We start from the raw sequence: 16,299 nt of genomic DNA on the forward strand, positions 1-16,299 counted from the left end.
ATCTCCCCGAGGTCACTGTGTTGTGCCAGGACGTCTTCTTCCTCCCTCAGCAAAAGAAAGAACCCGTTTGGCTGGTTCTGACAGAAAGGAAATAAAATCCTGGGGTTCGTCTTTGTCATTTATTGCAAAGGGAAGAATCAGTGTGCAAAATCAGGAACTTAACCTGAACTTTAAGTCAAATTCATTTTAACTATATGAACCAACAATGTATATTTTAAGATATATTATCGTGTTAAAAGTAGTTTTAATATGTAACAATGTGCATGTAATAAGCACCAAAGATGAAAAACAATGTGAAGATTTCAGCCATGTTTTTAAGCGGCACAATAAGGCAGATTGCTGACATCAAGAGAAGGATTCTCCAACACTCTTGAAACCGTGTAATTTAAAATAGGTGAAAAATGTTCTGCTTATTTGTAGAACATAAAATCTACTCGACTAATCCCAGAAAACAACAAATGAGAAATTCTTCCGTGTCAAATGTTGAGCCTGTGGTGTTCGTGGTGCGCTGCAGACGCCCTGTGTAACCCTGTTTCCTCTGGCTCTCTGCCCCTGCCAGCACATTCCTGTTTTACCTGTATGAGGTGTCATGCAAAAGCTCACTGTTTCACAACTAGCATACCACAGGCTGGGACGAATCCACAGGGCTTGTTCTATATCAAATATCTAGCCTGCAGATTGTTAACAGTGCGCTGGGATTTGTTTTTAGGATAGTTGATTCAGCGTTCACATATTTCATCCGCTTTAGTGCACGCAAACTGTTAATTGTTTTGTGTAGTGCTTTTATTTTGTTAAACGTTTGTGTATGTGACAAATAGATCAGGGCTCAGGTTTAGTTCGCTTGGGAATGCTTATGTGGGATTATAGTTTCTTAGAGTAAACATGTGACTTTCACTGTTTTCCATGAGAGGGAGACAGAGCACCTACTGAAATAACTCATTTGTGGTCATAATAGAAACATTAAAGGGGGGGTTTACTTTCCTACAGTTCTCAGTCTCTCTAGCTTGGTGTGAGGTGATCAAACGTTCACATGATTATGAAATGTAGAGAGAAAAATGATATATCACCAGTGATATGAAATGCAACACTTACTGTTGGTTTCAACACAGGCTGGAAAAACATGAAGGTGAACACAGCATGCATGAATCACATATGCTTTCTCATAATAAGTTGTATCCAACAATGACAGACTGTCGCTAACTGGATTTAAAGCAAGCGTTAGCCCTACATTTTAAAAGTTACTTCAAAATTTGTGAAAAAAATACTGTTGGCCCATTACAATGTATTATCCCTTGTATGCTTCTTTGAAGCTGCAACTCATACTATTGAAACAACTTTTCAAATCACCCATATTTTCATTGCTTTTAGAGACAACTCTGTTAGATCCAGGGAATTCGTTGTGACACATTTGCTAGGTTTGGTAACTCTGGCGCCTTGAAAGGAATTTAAAATACAGAGGCTTGAGCAATACTTGGCTACACAACATGTCAGTAATGTGGGACCTGCCAAATGAGTTGTCAGAGTGTCTATATCCGGTGCAGCACCTAGTACTTCAAACAAATACTCTGGCTTGCTGTGAGTGTTTTTAAAAGAATGAAACGGGTCTTCACTGTTACGTTCATGTACAAAAATATATTTATTTGAAATGTTCTGGTATTGCAGCATTTATTTACAACATTGAAGCAAACAGAAAATACCTTCAACATAAGAGACAGTATATTTAAAGTGGGCACAGTCTCTGTTTATGTGTTAAAAGTCAAATCTTTCAAGATTTTCAGACCTGAGCTTCAACGTGAATATAAGTAATTCACAGTCTCTTGTTCACCAATTGCCACAGTTTTTATTGGCTATTGTAAGTGTTTTTTTTCTTTAGCAGTCCACTGTCAGGCATTCCTCCATATCATGAGGAACACATTGCTTGCGTTGGTCAACGATAAGTTCTGCATCACCACAGTGAAAATCATTGGATTCCACCTTCTCCGGGACAGTTATAGCACACAGAGTCCACCGGTCCTCTTCTATCTGCAGAAGAGCATGTCGACCAACAGCTCCAGCATATCCGCCTGGCCCGTCACGGGCCGGAAGAAGAGTTCAGCAATGAGGCTCGGTGTGATGCTCTGCAGCATGGAGGCTGTGAGGAGGATTCGAGCAAAGCGCCCCTGGTTCCCTGGGTGAAGGAGCTGGACCACCTCGCTGAGGGCGTGCTGAGCCTCCTGTTGTAAGCCTTCAACAAACAGAGCTGCCTTTAAATCTGGGACATCTGTTGGATGTAAAGACAAGGAATTAGATACTCAAACATACATGTACAGTGCAGCTTTTGCTGTGTTCTTCCAGCAGGGATTGGAAATTTACTCTGAGAGCCAAGTGTTCTCACTTCTACATCCAACATCGGATGTATACATACCTGGATTAAATATTGTGATCCCTTTGAGGTATGCGTACTCCTTTGGACTCAAATCCAAACTCCAGAACTTTTTGAGGCAGGACTGGAGTTTGCTGACACCGGCCATGATGGGCGGCTCCCTCTCCATCTCACATCTCTCCTGACGATTTAGGAGAATCTTTTTCAGCATGCTGTCAGCGGGCGTGTCCGTCACCTCGAAGTCCACGTGCTCCTGGGCCAGACCCAAAATAAAGAGCGGCGCCCAGCAGCTTTTGAGGAGTGAGAACTGGTCGTTTGTTGGCATCTGGTTGAAAGCAGGTAAGTTCTTCATGAAATGGACAGTTTTGACCAGAACTGCTGATGCTTCCTTGCAGATCTCAGATGGCCTTTTCAAGCACACGGTCCGTCGCAGCTCACAGTTGCATCTATGAGCCATTGAATTGTAGTTGAAGCCGTTTTGGCTTGGTTTGCTGTTATCCATTTGGCTGAGGATGTTGTAGAGGATTGGATTCGAAAGCATGTCGCTGTTGGTTGCACAATGACACCTGTTATCCATATTTATAGGCTGTAGAGATCGATGTAGTTACATGTAAGAGACCTCTCGACGGATGGGCTCTGCAAGAGCTTGTGAGTACTGCTGCTTCCTCCAGTGTCCCTGTATTTATAAGACCAACACACCCTGCTAAGTGGACCTTGACATGTCAATACACTCTGTGAAAAACAACCATGCAGTCTGCCAGGTGACTGATGGAATAACCCTGGGAAACTGATAAGCTTTTCTCAATGAAAATGAGCTGGCGGAGTAACGGCTGGAAATCAGGAGGGTTGGGCCTTATCTTGTAGCCGGTGTCATTAACCCAGGCAGTACCAAGCTACCAAGGACTGCAGAGGCAATTAGCCGCACACTGTGTCTCTGCACACTGCCACCTCACACCTGGAGAGCTGGAAAGAAGCCAAAGCAAGGGCATTAACCTGTAAGTTATGTCCTCAGGAGGTGTAGCAAGTTTTGTTTTGTTTTTGTTTTCAAAATAAACAGAACTGGAATTTTTAAAACCTAAATTGGTGGTATAACACTGCCCACCATCTTCTTTTTATTGGTTTGCCTTTGATATTGATAAAATGAATTAAAATGTAGGATTTAGAAATACTACAAAGGTCATTAGTCCCTCCAAACACCAGAGACAAAGATGAAATAACCTTTAATTTAAAAAACAAAAAATTTAATAATTCAGCTAATTGTTAATTTATCCTTTCTGTATTTAACTCATAACAAGTCAACACATTGAGTCTTACAAGTTTATCCCCACGCTAGCAGCTCTTTGAGTCTGTACTTAGACACAGTGCTGCTTTGAACTAAATGTTAACGTCATAATGCTGACATACGATGGAAATGATGCTAAGCAAATACATTTCTTTCAAACCATTTCCACTGTGTTAGTTTAGCATATTAGCTTGCTAACATTTGGTTATCAGCACTAAACTCAAAGTACAGCTGATGAGAATGTAATTAGGTACATCAAAGTTAAGATTGAAAGTTGAAATGTATGATTTGACATTAATGTTATTACAATTCAGCCTGAGGGGGACGTGAGTGTATGTCCGAAATTTAATTGCAATCCATCCAATTAAAAAAATAACAACCTCGTTGTCGTACTGAAGGAAACTTTATTGGATCCCCAAAGTCAGCAGGATTCATCCTCTGGGGAACATGACCAAAAGTGGAACTGGACCAAAGTGGTGGACAAAACTGTGTATGGTATGCACATTAATAACAAAACAAAAATGGGGGTGGCTAGCTGACTGATAAACAATTTAGTTAAAATAATGTATAAAGGCCCCATGATTGAAGTGCATTTTACATTGGAAACTCCTCAGTTGTGTTAATGCTACATTTCTTACAGTGATAACATTAGATCGATGGTCATATAAAAGAAAGGAATTCCAGTTTATGGCGTCTGTAACAGGCGGTACAATGGTCCAGTTGTCATTTAAACGCGTTTATCCTAATTTGTTATCTTCCCTGTGCCTGCCACGGAGGCTTGAGGCTGATAAGGTAATGAGCTTATACTTTATTGTTGTGAGAAATAAACAAACTTCTCATTTTCAATGAGAATTTCTTTCAGTTTAGACATTTAGCACCACGAACCAACTAAATGTTTTTCACATTGTACAGTAGACAGGTGACAGGATACATTATCATACTTTTGTGGGGACACCTGCTGCACAAGCCTGGAAGCATCATTATTGAAGTTTCAGAGGAAGACCTGAACCACAGAGCAGCAGGGTCAAGGACAGTTCATAGAGTAAATGACTGCAATAAAGAAATTACAAGCCAGACATCACTGGCAGCACCAGTCACCGAATGTTTGTTTCACCTCATCGGTCTCTTTACTTATCCCTTCAAAGGATTATCCAGAATCGGTTACATAGCCTCCTTTTCTTTCCTGGAGTGATCTCATTATGATACACGACTACAGTGATTATTCATCATAATGGACCTCTGCTTCGAATGCATGATAAAAAAAACATGTTAAGTTATCTTCGAGAATGCGATCCTTTCAGCAAAGTGACTTGTAATACCCTCAGAAAGCCCTCAAGCTTCATGAAGCAGGCAGACAGTTGTAAACGCTTGCGATAAGACTTGTATTTATAGACGTTAGGAGCAGGCAGAGACGGACACGGAGGACAGACGCTTATCTCCACCAAGACTGTAAAAATAAAATGGCCTTCAATCTATAAGTGGAACAACTGCTGTATTCTGAGATCAGGCATGGGAAACCGATGAAGCATGGTGTAATGGCTGGCACGTTAAGGAGGTCTTAGCATTTAAAAAAAAAAATTATTTCAATACATACAACTCTAAAATGTATGAAGACACTTGACTGTAATAGCATTATCAAGTTGAGACTAAAATAATAAATAATAGGACGATCAATACATGAGCTTGAATATAATTGTGTCAGACTGTTTGCTTTTCTGGTAAGGTTTTCTCCCAAATATTGACTTTTGCTCTTCCTCTGGTTCTACTTTTCCCAGGTCGTTGAACTCTTGTGCTTGACACCGTGTCTGGTCCATGACACTTAACCTTGACCAACTGCTAATACAGCGGAGGTTCATTTGCCTGACTCTGTTCTCAGAAGTTCATTAACCCAGAGGGCACAGTTATTCTTTACACCGTGGCGCGGGGTCATTTCAATCATCGGGGAAAAAAATTGTTTGATTTTCCTGGAATTTGAAATGTTCACATTAGTTCACATTTTTAGTTATTTCAGGTTCAAATTATATATTTTATTAACTTACAAGAGACCACACATTTAAACAGTATAAGCCAGATCCAATCCAACAAGACAGTTTGAATGATTTTCTAGTCAACAACAATATTCAGAAATTGCTGAAAAAACTTACACATCAATATAAAACTGCCATATGTGTACACCACGATATTTCATGGTTTTGAAATGCAATTTCTCTTTCTTCTTTTTTCCCCCTTTATTTATTTTTATTTATTTTTTTGCATTGAGATACTGTACTTCTAGACTGTGCTCTGATGTTGACTAGGTAGTACTTTGAAAAGCATAAGCTTCATACTGACTAACAAAATGCTAAACTTCAATACTTTTCAGGCACTGACCAAGAAGTGATGCTACTGAAAGTTGGCATTAAATTATTGGTCAGATTCTTATTTATGTTAAGTTATCCTTTGATTAGATTTTTTACACTATTTTTTACAAGTTCTTCTACGGTAGACTTAGGCATTGTAGAATGTATTTTGTTCAATAGAGGGAAATATTTTTATTTTTAATGATTTTTATATTCTATATTCTAAAGCACTGATATATGAAAAAAAATGTAAACAATACTGAGTGCCACAGTTTAATTGTAAATCTTTATCTTCATTGTATGGATGAGGCCAAAACTCCAGTGCAGTGACCCATGATCTGGTAGGTCTTCTCTTTCTTGCTCAAAGTTTTTTTATTTGTATTTTATTTTCCAGGACAAATCGATATTAGGTGCATCTATTTGTGGGACTCTGAGTGCCTACCTGTACACAGCAGGGCTCTCGTGTGTATGAAATACGTGTTTGAAAGTTGAATTCTTTCAGTATTTTACCTGCACTGATCTTTAATAAACCTAAATTGATATTGAATTTCTGACTTAACTCATACCTTGTAAAAAAGTTAAAAACACAAGTAAAAACACACTTGATAATTAGCATGGACTTCCACAAGCCAGATTGGCTATGACTAACGCACAATAAGTGTGTAATATGTGTAAAGTGATGTCAGGGTACAGTTACTCCACTCTGGTTTTACTGCCTATTACTATCAAACACAATGATAAAAGCTGAGGTGAAGGCCAAAGGAAGAGTTAGCCTGGGTTAATGAACTCTGTCTGTATACGTTTATTGATTCTCTCTCTGAAAGAGGTTAAAAATGTACTAATGTGAAAGATTTGTTAACGCTTCTTAAAAGACAGACTCAGCCTTACTGCCTTTTTGCCTAAATCAAATAGATATGTCATTTAAAAACAGAGCCAGAAATGCTGTCTTTTAATTGTCATTTGAGTCTAACAGTTTGATTTCTCCTTTTAGCATTTTAACTTTGAATCGTATCAAGGATACAGGGATCACTATCAATGTTCTGCTCAGTGAGTTGCTTGTTCAAAATGAATGTTCATTTCCACAGCTGACCATTGAGAGGAATCTCTCCTAAAAATGCCTGTACTTAGGATTTGACTATTTCCCCCCTTTGTACAAAGGTTTTTTTGTTGGTTTCTTTTTCCTTGTCAGGGAGCTTTTGGGTCTTACACCACTGATGTGCTCTATAAAGCCTATAGTCAGACATTGTATGGGCTGAACTGCTCTTTGTTTATCCGTGGATGGACATCACTATCACTCTATTTCAATCTCTGCAAAAATATAATTTTTTGGATATCAGGGATGTTTTGACTGGACTGCAACAATTTCATGGTGAAACAACAATGCAACAACAACCCTCAGAGATTATATCCATGTTTCATTATTTGGGATATATGGCTCGATATTAGAGATAGCATACTGTCATGAAAGATAAAGATATAACTAGAAATCTAATCATTATTTTTGAGCATGGAGATAATGTATCTTCTATCAGTAGCATTTATCTTTTAACATGGAACTCTGCTTGTCTTTGTTCGTTTTGCTGTAAAATGTATGATAATAACACATACAGTCTACTCTATAATACATGCAATGTCTGTATAAAGATTTTCTATATAACTTCCATATAAAATAAGCGAAATGGTCATACATAAAACTATATAATAGTGTAATATAAAGAATATGCTGTGGAGTAGTAAAGAAGTTCGCTGTTAGTAATCGTTGGGTAGTAACGTTTCTCTAACGTCTCAGGAAGCGGAAGTGACGTAATTTCTGAATGTCGTTCTGATGACGTTTGCTGTCCAGAAAATAAAACACATACAAAAAAAACAATCATGGCGGACTCTGAAGCCTTATCCACCGTGTATTTAGCAATAAGCAACATTCCTGTTGCTCTACGCTCCGCGGATTTGAGGAATTATTTCAGTCAGTTCATAGAAAGTGGCGGTTTTCAGTGTTTTCACTACCGACATCGACCGGAGGTTCTCAGGGAGACCGAGGTGTCCGAGGACACCGTGTGTAGCGACGGTGAAGAGGGCAGCTCCAAGTGTTCGGAGGCTGACGGCGTAACGTTACCCGTGAAGAAGCAGGCGGTGAAGACGTGCTGCTGTATCGCCTCACTTCGTGCTAAAGATGCCGACAGACTCGTCAGGATGTATGCGGGGAATCACTGGATTGACCCGAAGGGGAACTGGCTGGCTAGTCGTTGTGTTATTAAAAGAGTAAAGGTTTCACACGACCACGGTTAGTGAAACTTTACATACCGGTAACGTTATAAATAGAACTGTAGGAAGACTAAACGGGGATAGGGGACACATGGACCGTGTCGTTTTGTCTGGATTTGACACATGTTTGTTGTGCCATGTTAACGATTTTATATCCACCAAATGTTTGATATTTTCCCGTAAAAAGTGAGTTGAAGATTAAATACATTATTATAGTTGCAGCTGTGTAATTTTAAATTAGAAAATTAACTAATTCATAGACCTTTTTTTAAGTCAAAGTGAGAGAATTGTGTCATCTGTATCATGGCTTCCTTCTGTTATGGCTTATTACTACAGATGAGTTGTCTTTGTTGTGTAATTGTGACATGAAGTGTTATTGCTGCTTGTACATCAAATTGTTATTTATTTTTTTCCAGATGATGGGTCATTCCCCTACAAATCAAAGCACGAGCAGCGCCACCGTGTGTCCTTAACAGAGCGTTTCACAGAGGCGGACCTCAAAAGTTTGTCCGAGCTGAATCCACCAGCTCTGATGCAGAATGGGAACGTGGGCACACCAGTGAAAGTCTTCCTGCAGCTCATCCAGTCCTGCCGACTGCCTCCTCGTCTCATCCGCAAGTTGGGCCTCACTTTCCCCAAGACCAGCTCCAACCGGCGTTACGGCAATGTGCCTTTCCATTATCGGGACACCTGGACTCTTCCAGCCACAGAAGAGACCGTGTTAACGGCTGCTGGACATGAAATATCAGGACCGGGCACTTTGGCTGCTCCGTTCTCAAGACGGAGGAAGCTGTTTGATCACGCAGCAACAACAGAGACGGATGAGCCACAGAAAGAAGAAGAAGAGGAGGAGGATGCACAGTCAAATGCGGATGATGTGGGTTTGAATCCATTCATATTTATTTGTAAAATGTAAAATATAAATGCACCCCAACATCCCTTCTCTGTGGTTTGATAATCATTCATCTTGTTGGTTGTAGGATGATGATTGGTGTGAGGAGTGGGAGCGCCACGAGGCTTTGCACGAGGATGTAACGAGCCAGGAGCGATGCAAAGAGCGGCTGTTCGAAGAAGAGATCGAGTTGAAGTGGGAGAAGGGCGGCTCGGGCCTGGTGTTCTACACCGACGCCCAATACTGGCAGGAGGAAGAAGGAGGTATGCAACCAAAACAATTGTGCAGTTTTCCACACTGAGCAAAGGAAGCTCTTAATGTGTACCTCTTGACGTGTATAATAACATATGTTTATACTTTAAAAATCACATATGAAGTTATCTGATTGATGTTAACAACATTACCCAGCATGGTTATAGGAAGTCAAACCAAAACAATACATTTTAGCTGTGTTGTGTAGCTTATATCTGACATCTTGAATTACAATAATAGATATTAAAAATATACTTTGAAACACATGTATATGATTTTTTTCCCCCGCAACTACTACTTTAAATAACGTGTATTTGCTTGATGATATATATTGATAACATTTATGTCTCCTGTACTTTTTTTTCTTTTTTTCTTAGATTTTGATGAACAAACGACAGACGACTGGGATGTCGACATGAGCGTTTACTATGATAAAGGTATCTCAAGTTTATTTTACATCTGATTAACGAAGGGAACCAAACTGAATTATTTCTGCAGGTTCAGGTTTTTCTTTAACCCAGCTCTTCCTCTCGCAGATGGAGGTGATATGGATGCCCGTGACTATGTCCGAATGCGGTACGAGAAAAGGCTGAGGGAGGGTCTTGAAGACAGATCTGGACACAGTCAGTTGGACACAGTCATCGGCAGCTTTGAGAGGTTTTCTAAGGTAGCCTAAGCAGATGGGCTATTATTTGACGACATCTTTTCTACCAAAGCCTATATGAGCAATTGTGTAATTCATTTTTTTTTTTTTTTTTTTTTTTTTTTTTTTTTAGGGCTTTGGTCGTCGTTTGATGGAAAAGCAGGGCTGGAAGGACGGTGAAGGGTTGGGACACAGTCAGGTTGGGATCCCTGATGCCCTTGAGGGTGAGGGCCAACATCCCAACTGTAAAAGAGGCTTTGGGTACGTATGAGCACATAAATGACATCACCAAACACTGTTTTAAGTGCCCTCCTGATGCGAAGTATTTCCTCTCTGCAGGTATCATGGAGAGAAGCTTGTCCTACAGCCTGTAAAGAAGGCCAGGACAGATTTTCATATAACCACAGTGTACGACAAACCCAAAGACATCGATGGAGGCGACACCTTGCTGAGACGTCAACCAAACACTAGTATGAAGTACAGAGGCTGGCAGCCAGGTGGCACCATCGGACCACGACGATAACAGCTACATTATTTTTATTCCATAGATTTTGTACTAGCATATTTTTATAACTGTGTTAATAAAGCATTTTTTTGAAACATTTCATTCCACTTGTGCAGATTTTGTCTTTGTATACAACTTTGTAATATCTCAAATTGCAGACTCACACAAACACTTGTTTTCGTATGTCAATGGTTCATATTGTTATGGAACTTTATGGTGTTTCTTAATGATAAATAATGACAGAAAATATATTAAGTTCTATCACAGAGGACAGTGTGGTGCCCCTCGTCAAATGAAAAACGATGCTTTTATTCTGACATCTCGGTTACGTAACCCGGATGTGCTTAGTAGCGTAGCCAGTTAGCTATCAGCCCATGTACGCATGCAAACATAACGGCGGCAGACGGTAATTATCCATCAGCACTTGTTACATTTGCAAATAAAAGCCTCAAATGTAACAGAACATGTCGCTAACATTAGTCACACTTCTCTATGGCCACACATACACTTACAAATAGTTACCGAGGTTTTGCTTTGTAAGTAATGTCAACTGTTGAGTAGGCTGAACTTTAATATATATGCTAATATCTGACACTGACTGGTGCGACCCTGCCAGGTAACAACCTGGATGCTGATTCCCTGCATCCAGGACATCACACGTGGACCCTCTGACATCCTGGTCCCCCGTCTCATGTGATCCTCCACATTGAAACCATGTCCAGTCAGACCGGAGCAGCGTCCCCCCTGCGCTTCGGCCAGGTGGTCATTGGACCCCCGGGCTCAGGGAAGACCACGTACTGTCAGGGGATGCAGGAATTCCTGACTCGGCTCGGGCGCAAGGTGGTTGTGGTGAACATGGACCCTGCCAACGAAGGACTCCCGTATCCCTGCGCGGTAGATGTCTCGGACCTCGTCACTCTGGACGATGTGATGGAGGGCTTGAAGCTCGGACCCAACGGCGGGCTCCTCTACTGTATGGATTATGTAGAAGCAAACCTGGACTGGTTAGAGAACAAGCTGAAGGAGCACAGCGACTGTTACTTCCTGTTCGACTGTCCTGGACAAGTGGAGCTCTACACCCACCAGAGCTCAGCAAAGAACATCTTCTCACAGCTGGCCAAGTGGAACTTCAGGGTGAGCTTCTGAAACAATCACGTGGATGATGATGTAACACAATGCAGATCACAGGTCTTATAACTCTCCCACCCGTTTCTCTCTCCTCTTTAAGCTGACATCCGTGCACCTTGTGGACTCCCACTACTGCGCTGACCCAGCCAAGTTCATCTCTGTGCTCTGCACCTCGCTGTCCACCATGCTGCACGTGGAGCTCCCCCACGTCAACATCCTCTCCAAGATGGACTTGATTGAGCAGTATGGCAAACTGGGTAAGTTGAGGGCTACTGGCTTTTACCTCACAGACAAAACAAACGTTACCGCTCTCAAAAATATTTCACAAATGAGTCTTACGGTGACGTGTTTCCTTATTCCTTATCCTTGCACAGCCTTCAACCTGGACTTCTACACAGAGGTCATGGATCTGACCTATCTCCTCGATCACCTCGCTGCAGACCCCTTCTTTAAGAAATTCCACCGTCTAAATGAAAAGTTGGCGGAGGTCATACAAGATTACAGCCTCGTCTCCTTTGTGCCTCTCAATGTGCAGGTATCACGGTTTGCTGTTTTTAAAAATAATTTATCGTTATATATATTTCAACAGAATGACCGTCAGGTTTAATATAGTCTACACTGCCGGTGGTACATGCCAGTGAGACGTACTATTACTATTATTCCAATTGAAATAGACTTCAGGGAATTAAAAGTGTAATCGCTGGAGTTCTCCTGATTCTGAAAGGGATTAAGTGGCTCAAGCTAATATACAGTAGAGGCCAGCTGTACATGGCTGTCATCAACCTTCTGAATTTAGAGTAATTGAATGAAAAGTAATTTATATAGGTTATATGCTGAACCATCTTTAGTTGTTTCAGGTATAAAATGTAACATATTTTCTCTCAAAGCTCAGGTTTCATGCTCTGCAGCCATCATTATAACACGAAAACACCATTCCTCTGACCAGCCATTGGTTGTTGTTGTTGCTGCAGGAAGGTTAACACTGATCTACTGTATATTGCACACTGCTACACACAAAGCTCACTTTTTTTTAAAAGCAGGTCATATCTCAGTGATTACCAAATGTCAAGTCTGCTTTGAGCTAAATCCCAAAACTCACAGACCTAATGTAGCCTGACCAGCTCCATCAAACATGCCATGAATACAGAAGTCAAGCCTTGAAGGCTCAGGGTCAAGCTTTTTATCAGAGTAATACATTTTTGCCGATTAACGTATTTGACACCAAATATTCATTAATTATTCTCGTGTTATCTTTCCATTCTGTGGACTGATGAAAGGCCACTGAGGGATGATGATGATGTTATTGTAGATAGAGGTGGTGAAGGGGTTTAGTACCCACACAACATCCATACTGAGAACAACTTGCTGAACAGAAAATCACTCAAAGACAAATTTCATCTCCTCAACAGGTCAATCATAAATCATTGTTAGCATCTTAAATCTAGCTCTGGATCAGTTTTCCACAGATGGATGGGACCGTTATCGGGGAGCGTTTTGTGTGCACTTTATTCGTTCCTCTGCATTATGTCCTCATGGAGACTGATACGAGCCCGTCTGTGTACCCAGAGAAAGGAGTCTAGACTGCTGTGCCATTACTGCGTATGGGACTATCAATTCATACCAATGGCAGGTTGGCACTCTTGTTTCCATCACGCTGAACGATGAGCCTTGAAGCTGCTATCGTCTTTTCTACCCCCCCTTTAAATTAAGCAGCTGCTGGTTAAACGGCACATTTAAAAGGGCAGAAACCCACAGTTTTGACTTTGAGAAGGACAATATGCTAAACTCTTGAGCATCGGAGGAACTTTTGGATTTCATGGCTTTATATGCACGTGTAGCTGATCTCAAAATACTAAACCTTGATGAACACATTTCAAGGCTGAACGGGCTCATTTCAAAGAGGGTTGAGGACCAATGAATCAAGTCAACACGGACTCTTGATAGGATCACATACTGCATACTGATATTTCAGAAACCAGAAATGCATTATTTTTAAAACTGCATTATCAATGTTTTATTAAATGTTTTTTTCGGTGAATTACAGAGAAAACCCCCCAAAATGCTTCTCTTCTCTGTCTCCAGGACAAAGAGAGCATGATTCAGGTCTTGCGAGCCGTGGACAAAGCCAACGGCTACTGCTTTGGAGACCTGGAGGAGAGGAATCTGCAGGCCATGATGTCAGCTGCTGTGGGGGCAGACTTCCAGTTCGACTCGTATCCTTTCCTAATCACTACGGTGACTCACGGTGACTCATCTGGTTTAAAAGCAAACCTTAAGATTTACGGAAAAGTGACTGAAAGACTGAATATTCTGGTGTTTCTAATGACCGAGAATGAATTGTGCTTAAAGTAACCTGACTCTTACAATATACTGTACATGTTAAGATGTTATATTTAGTTTCCTTGACTAGTACTTCAGCACTCTTGGAGTGCAAGAGCGATATGTTGAACCTGGGGGAAAGACCGTGGAGGAGGAAATGATGGATCTGTAAAGTGAAAAGCCCAAATAAAAAGGACAAAACTAGTTGCCTTTTTAGCACCAGTATACCAAGGGAGTCTTGGCAACATCCATCTAACTTGGCCTGGATTCTGAGCCTCTCTGCTAAAGTGGCAGTGGAGAGATGGGATCTAAATTTGGGTGTTGTAGATGCTTCAAGGTTGCACCACACCTCATAAAAATCCCAATAAGGAACACTGAAGGGAGTGAATGCAAAGCTTCAGATTCATCGTATTTTGTCACAAGGACGTTTTCAATAAATGCCGTAACATTTTCTTGAAATGTATCAAATGTAAAAGCCATCAATTAGGATTTGTTTTGTTAAATGAGTACGGTCTCCTCGTTTTATGGAGCACAGAGATATCCCCACGGGTATGTATCATGTGGAGGTCCTATTCATTCTGAAACAAAGACTGCAATTAATATAAGCATTGTTTTGGGTCTTCTCCTTTTGGAATGCATTAACTGAAAATAAAAGATTCATGCTGATGCTCCTTGGTGCTTATTATAGATTGCTGTTGCATAAATGTAGTCGTTAAAGAGTGTTGTGTTTGTTTTAGAATTGGAGAAGTATGGTAAAGATGATAGAGGATTTGATCTTTCATCATGCGTGCCCTCCTGCCATGTGCATATATTAGTGAGGAGCACGACTGACAGATGCAGAACAGACCCTTCCCTTGATCTGTAGTGGAAAATAAGGGAACTTGACAATCGGCAGTGCCTCAGAGATGCAATCGCGTGTGCGTGCAGTGGATAAGTAAATAACAAACACTTCATATTTTATGTTTATGAAACAAATTGTAATATTCTTATCCGTAGGTCAAATACTAAGCAGGCCAAATTTGATTTCCAAATTTTAAAAAAAATAGTTGTCTGAACAAATGCAATACCAAATATAATACTATGTATTGTGTAAACTATGATTCCAATGTGTTTTATTATAATGATGCAACATTTGCAGAGCTTTCTGTTCTGTACAAATGGATATTTTGCAACATGCTGGGTAAAATCTAATAAATCTAAATAAATCATGGGATACCTCATTATAACATAACTGCATAATGTCCAAAGATCAACAAAATCAAAAAACATTGCCAGCACATCAGAAGTAGTGATGACTTTAGCCAGAGCCGAGTCCTTGTATGTTAGGGCCTATCTTTTGTCCAGCAGATGGCACATGCGCTTGCAAATCCTACTCCCAGATCCACAAAAAGTCTGCTCCACCTTTTACCAGCAGCCAGAGCAGAAAAATTAAGTCAGGCGGGGAGAGGAAGCTACATTAAATCTGTTTCTGCACAACTGGCCCTGTGTCTGGTCTCTGGGATGGAGGACCCTCTGTCTTTATAAAAGCAACTAAAACTCACTTCTGAACTTGGGGGGGATCACTTTTCCCACTGCTGCCGCTGTACTCTGTCCTAACCGTGAAACCCAGTTTAAAAAAAACCAACATCCGCATTATAAATGCACCTCCCAACATCAAAATCCCTCGTGCACACACGTCGAACACGAGGCGCGTGAGTGCATATACTTCCCATGCATCGCTGGAGCCAGTCTAAAATAAAGCGTGATCCACTTTGCGAGCTCGCACCGACGTCGGAAATCACATTAACCTTGTGTGGTATGATGTGCCTGAGAAATTATATATGCCTGCAACACTTCTCTGCTCTTCGGTGCATTAGGGGGGTGTGTCAGGAAGATTGTTAAATTGTGTTCCAATGTTTGTACATGTGATCAAGTATGCATTCCCACTGGTACTTCCTGCCTTTTTTCAACCCGTATAAGACCCCTAGAGGTGGATGTGTGTGTGTGTGTGCGTGTGTCGATAGTGAGATAAGAATTACACCCAAAATCTAAATTTTAATCGATGCCAAATCTAACTATTAAACGCCTCATACATCTCTACATACACTGACATGTCATTCTTTTAAATTAAGACTCCCCCAGCCTCGCACGCATACACACACACACACACACACGCACACACAATTCTCATTGCTGCTCAATGCTGTGCACACACCCTGTGCGTTTTGTGGATGCCAAAAATGTCTGCTTCATTTGACTGAAGAGAGGAGGGGGACAAATGCTCCATTTTTCTAATTGTTGGGAGACTTTGAAACTGTTCATGCGTCCTCTGTCTG

At 40.8% G+C, this 16,299-nt stretch overlaps 3 protein-coding genes across 3 annotated transcripts; 2 read left to right on the forward strand and 1 right to left on the reverse strand.

Annotated features, from left to right (window-relative positions):
- Nucleotides 1–1,621: 1,621 nt before the first annotated feature.
- Nucleotides 1,622–2,952, reverse strand: nr0b2a (nuclear receptor subfamily 0, group B, member 2a). The gene is made up of 2 exons (XM_031853474.1): nt 2,405–2,952; nt 1,622–2,260 (listed from the first exon to the last, which is right to left on the reverse strand). Exons 1-2 carry the CDS (start codon nt 2,937–2,939, stop codon nt 2,019–2,021), a joined length of 777 nt encoding a protein of 258 aa, XP_031709334.1. The 5' UTR covers nt 2,940–2,952; the 3' UTR covers nt 1,622–2,018.
- Nucleotides 2,953–7,828: 4,876 nt separating this feature from the next.
- Nucleotides 7,829–10,639, forward strand: gpatch3 (G patch domain containing 3). Its single transcript, XM_031853508.1, has 7 exons — nt 7,829–8,264; nt 8,662–9,122; nt 9,226–9,400; nt 9,767–9,826; nt 9,926–10,056; nt 10,166–10,293; nt 10,372–10,639. The coding sequence occupies exons 1-7, from the start codon at nt 7,856–7,858 to the stop codon at nt 10,553–10,555; spliced, it is 1,548 nt and encodes a 515-aa protein (XP_031709368.1). The 5' UTR covers nt 7,829–7,855; the 3' UTR covers nt 10,556–10,639.
- A 222-nt stretch (nt 10,640–10,861) lies between these two features.
- On the forward strand, nt 10,862–14,650 carry gpn2 (GPN-loop GTPase 2). The gene is made up of 6 exons (XM_031853509.1): nt 10,862–10,943; nt 11,154–11,671; nt 11,766–11,922; nt 12,040–12,200; nt 13,748–13,878; nt 14,084–14,650. The coding sequence occupies exons 2-6, from the start codon at nt 11,252–11,254 to the stop codon at nt 14,154–14,156; spliced, it is 942 nt and encodes a 313-aa protein (XP_031709369.1). The 5' UTR covers nt 10,862–10,943; nt 11,154–11,251; the 3' UTR covers nt 14,157–14,650.
- The last annotated feature ends 1,649 nt before the right edge of the window (nt 14,651–16,299 follow it).

The sequence above is a fragment of the Anarrhichthys ocellatus genome, unplaced genomic scaffold, assembly GCF_004355925.1.
Source record: "Anarrhichthys ocellatus isolate YVR2014 unplaced genomic scaffold, GSC_Weel_1.0 scaffold13, whole genome shotgun sequence".
NCBI classification, from domain to species: domain Eukaryota; kingdom Metazoa; phylum Chordata; class Actinopteri; order Perciformes; family Anarhichadidae; genus Anarrhichthys; species Anarrhichthys ocellatus.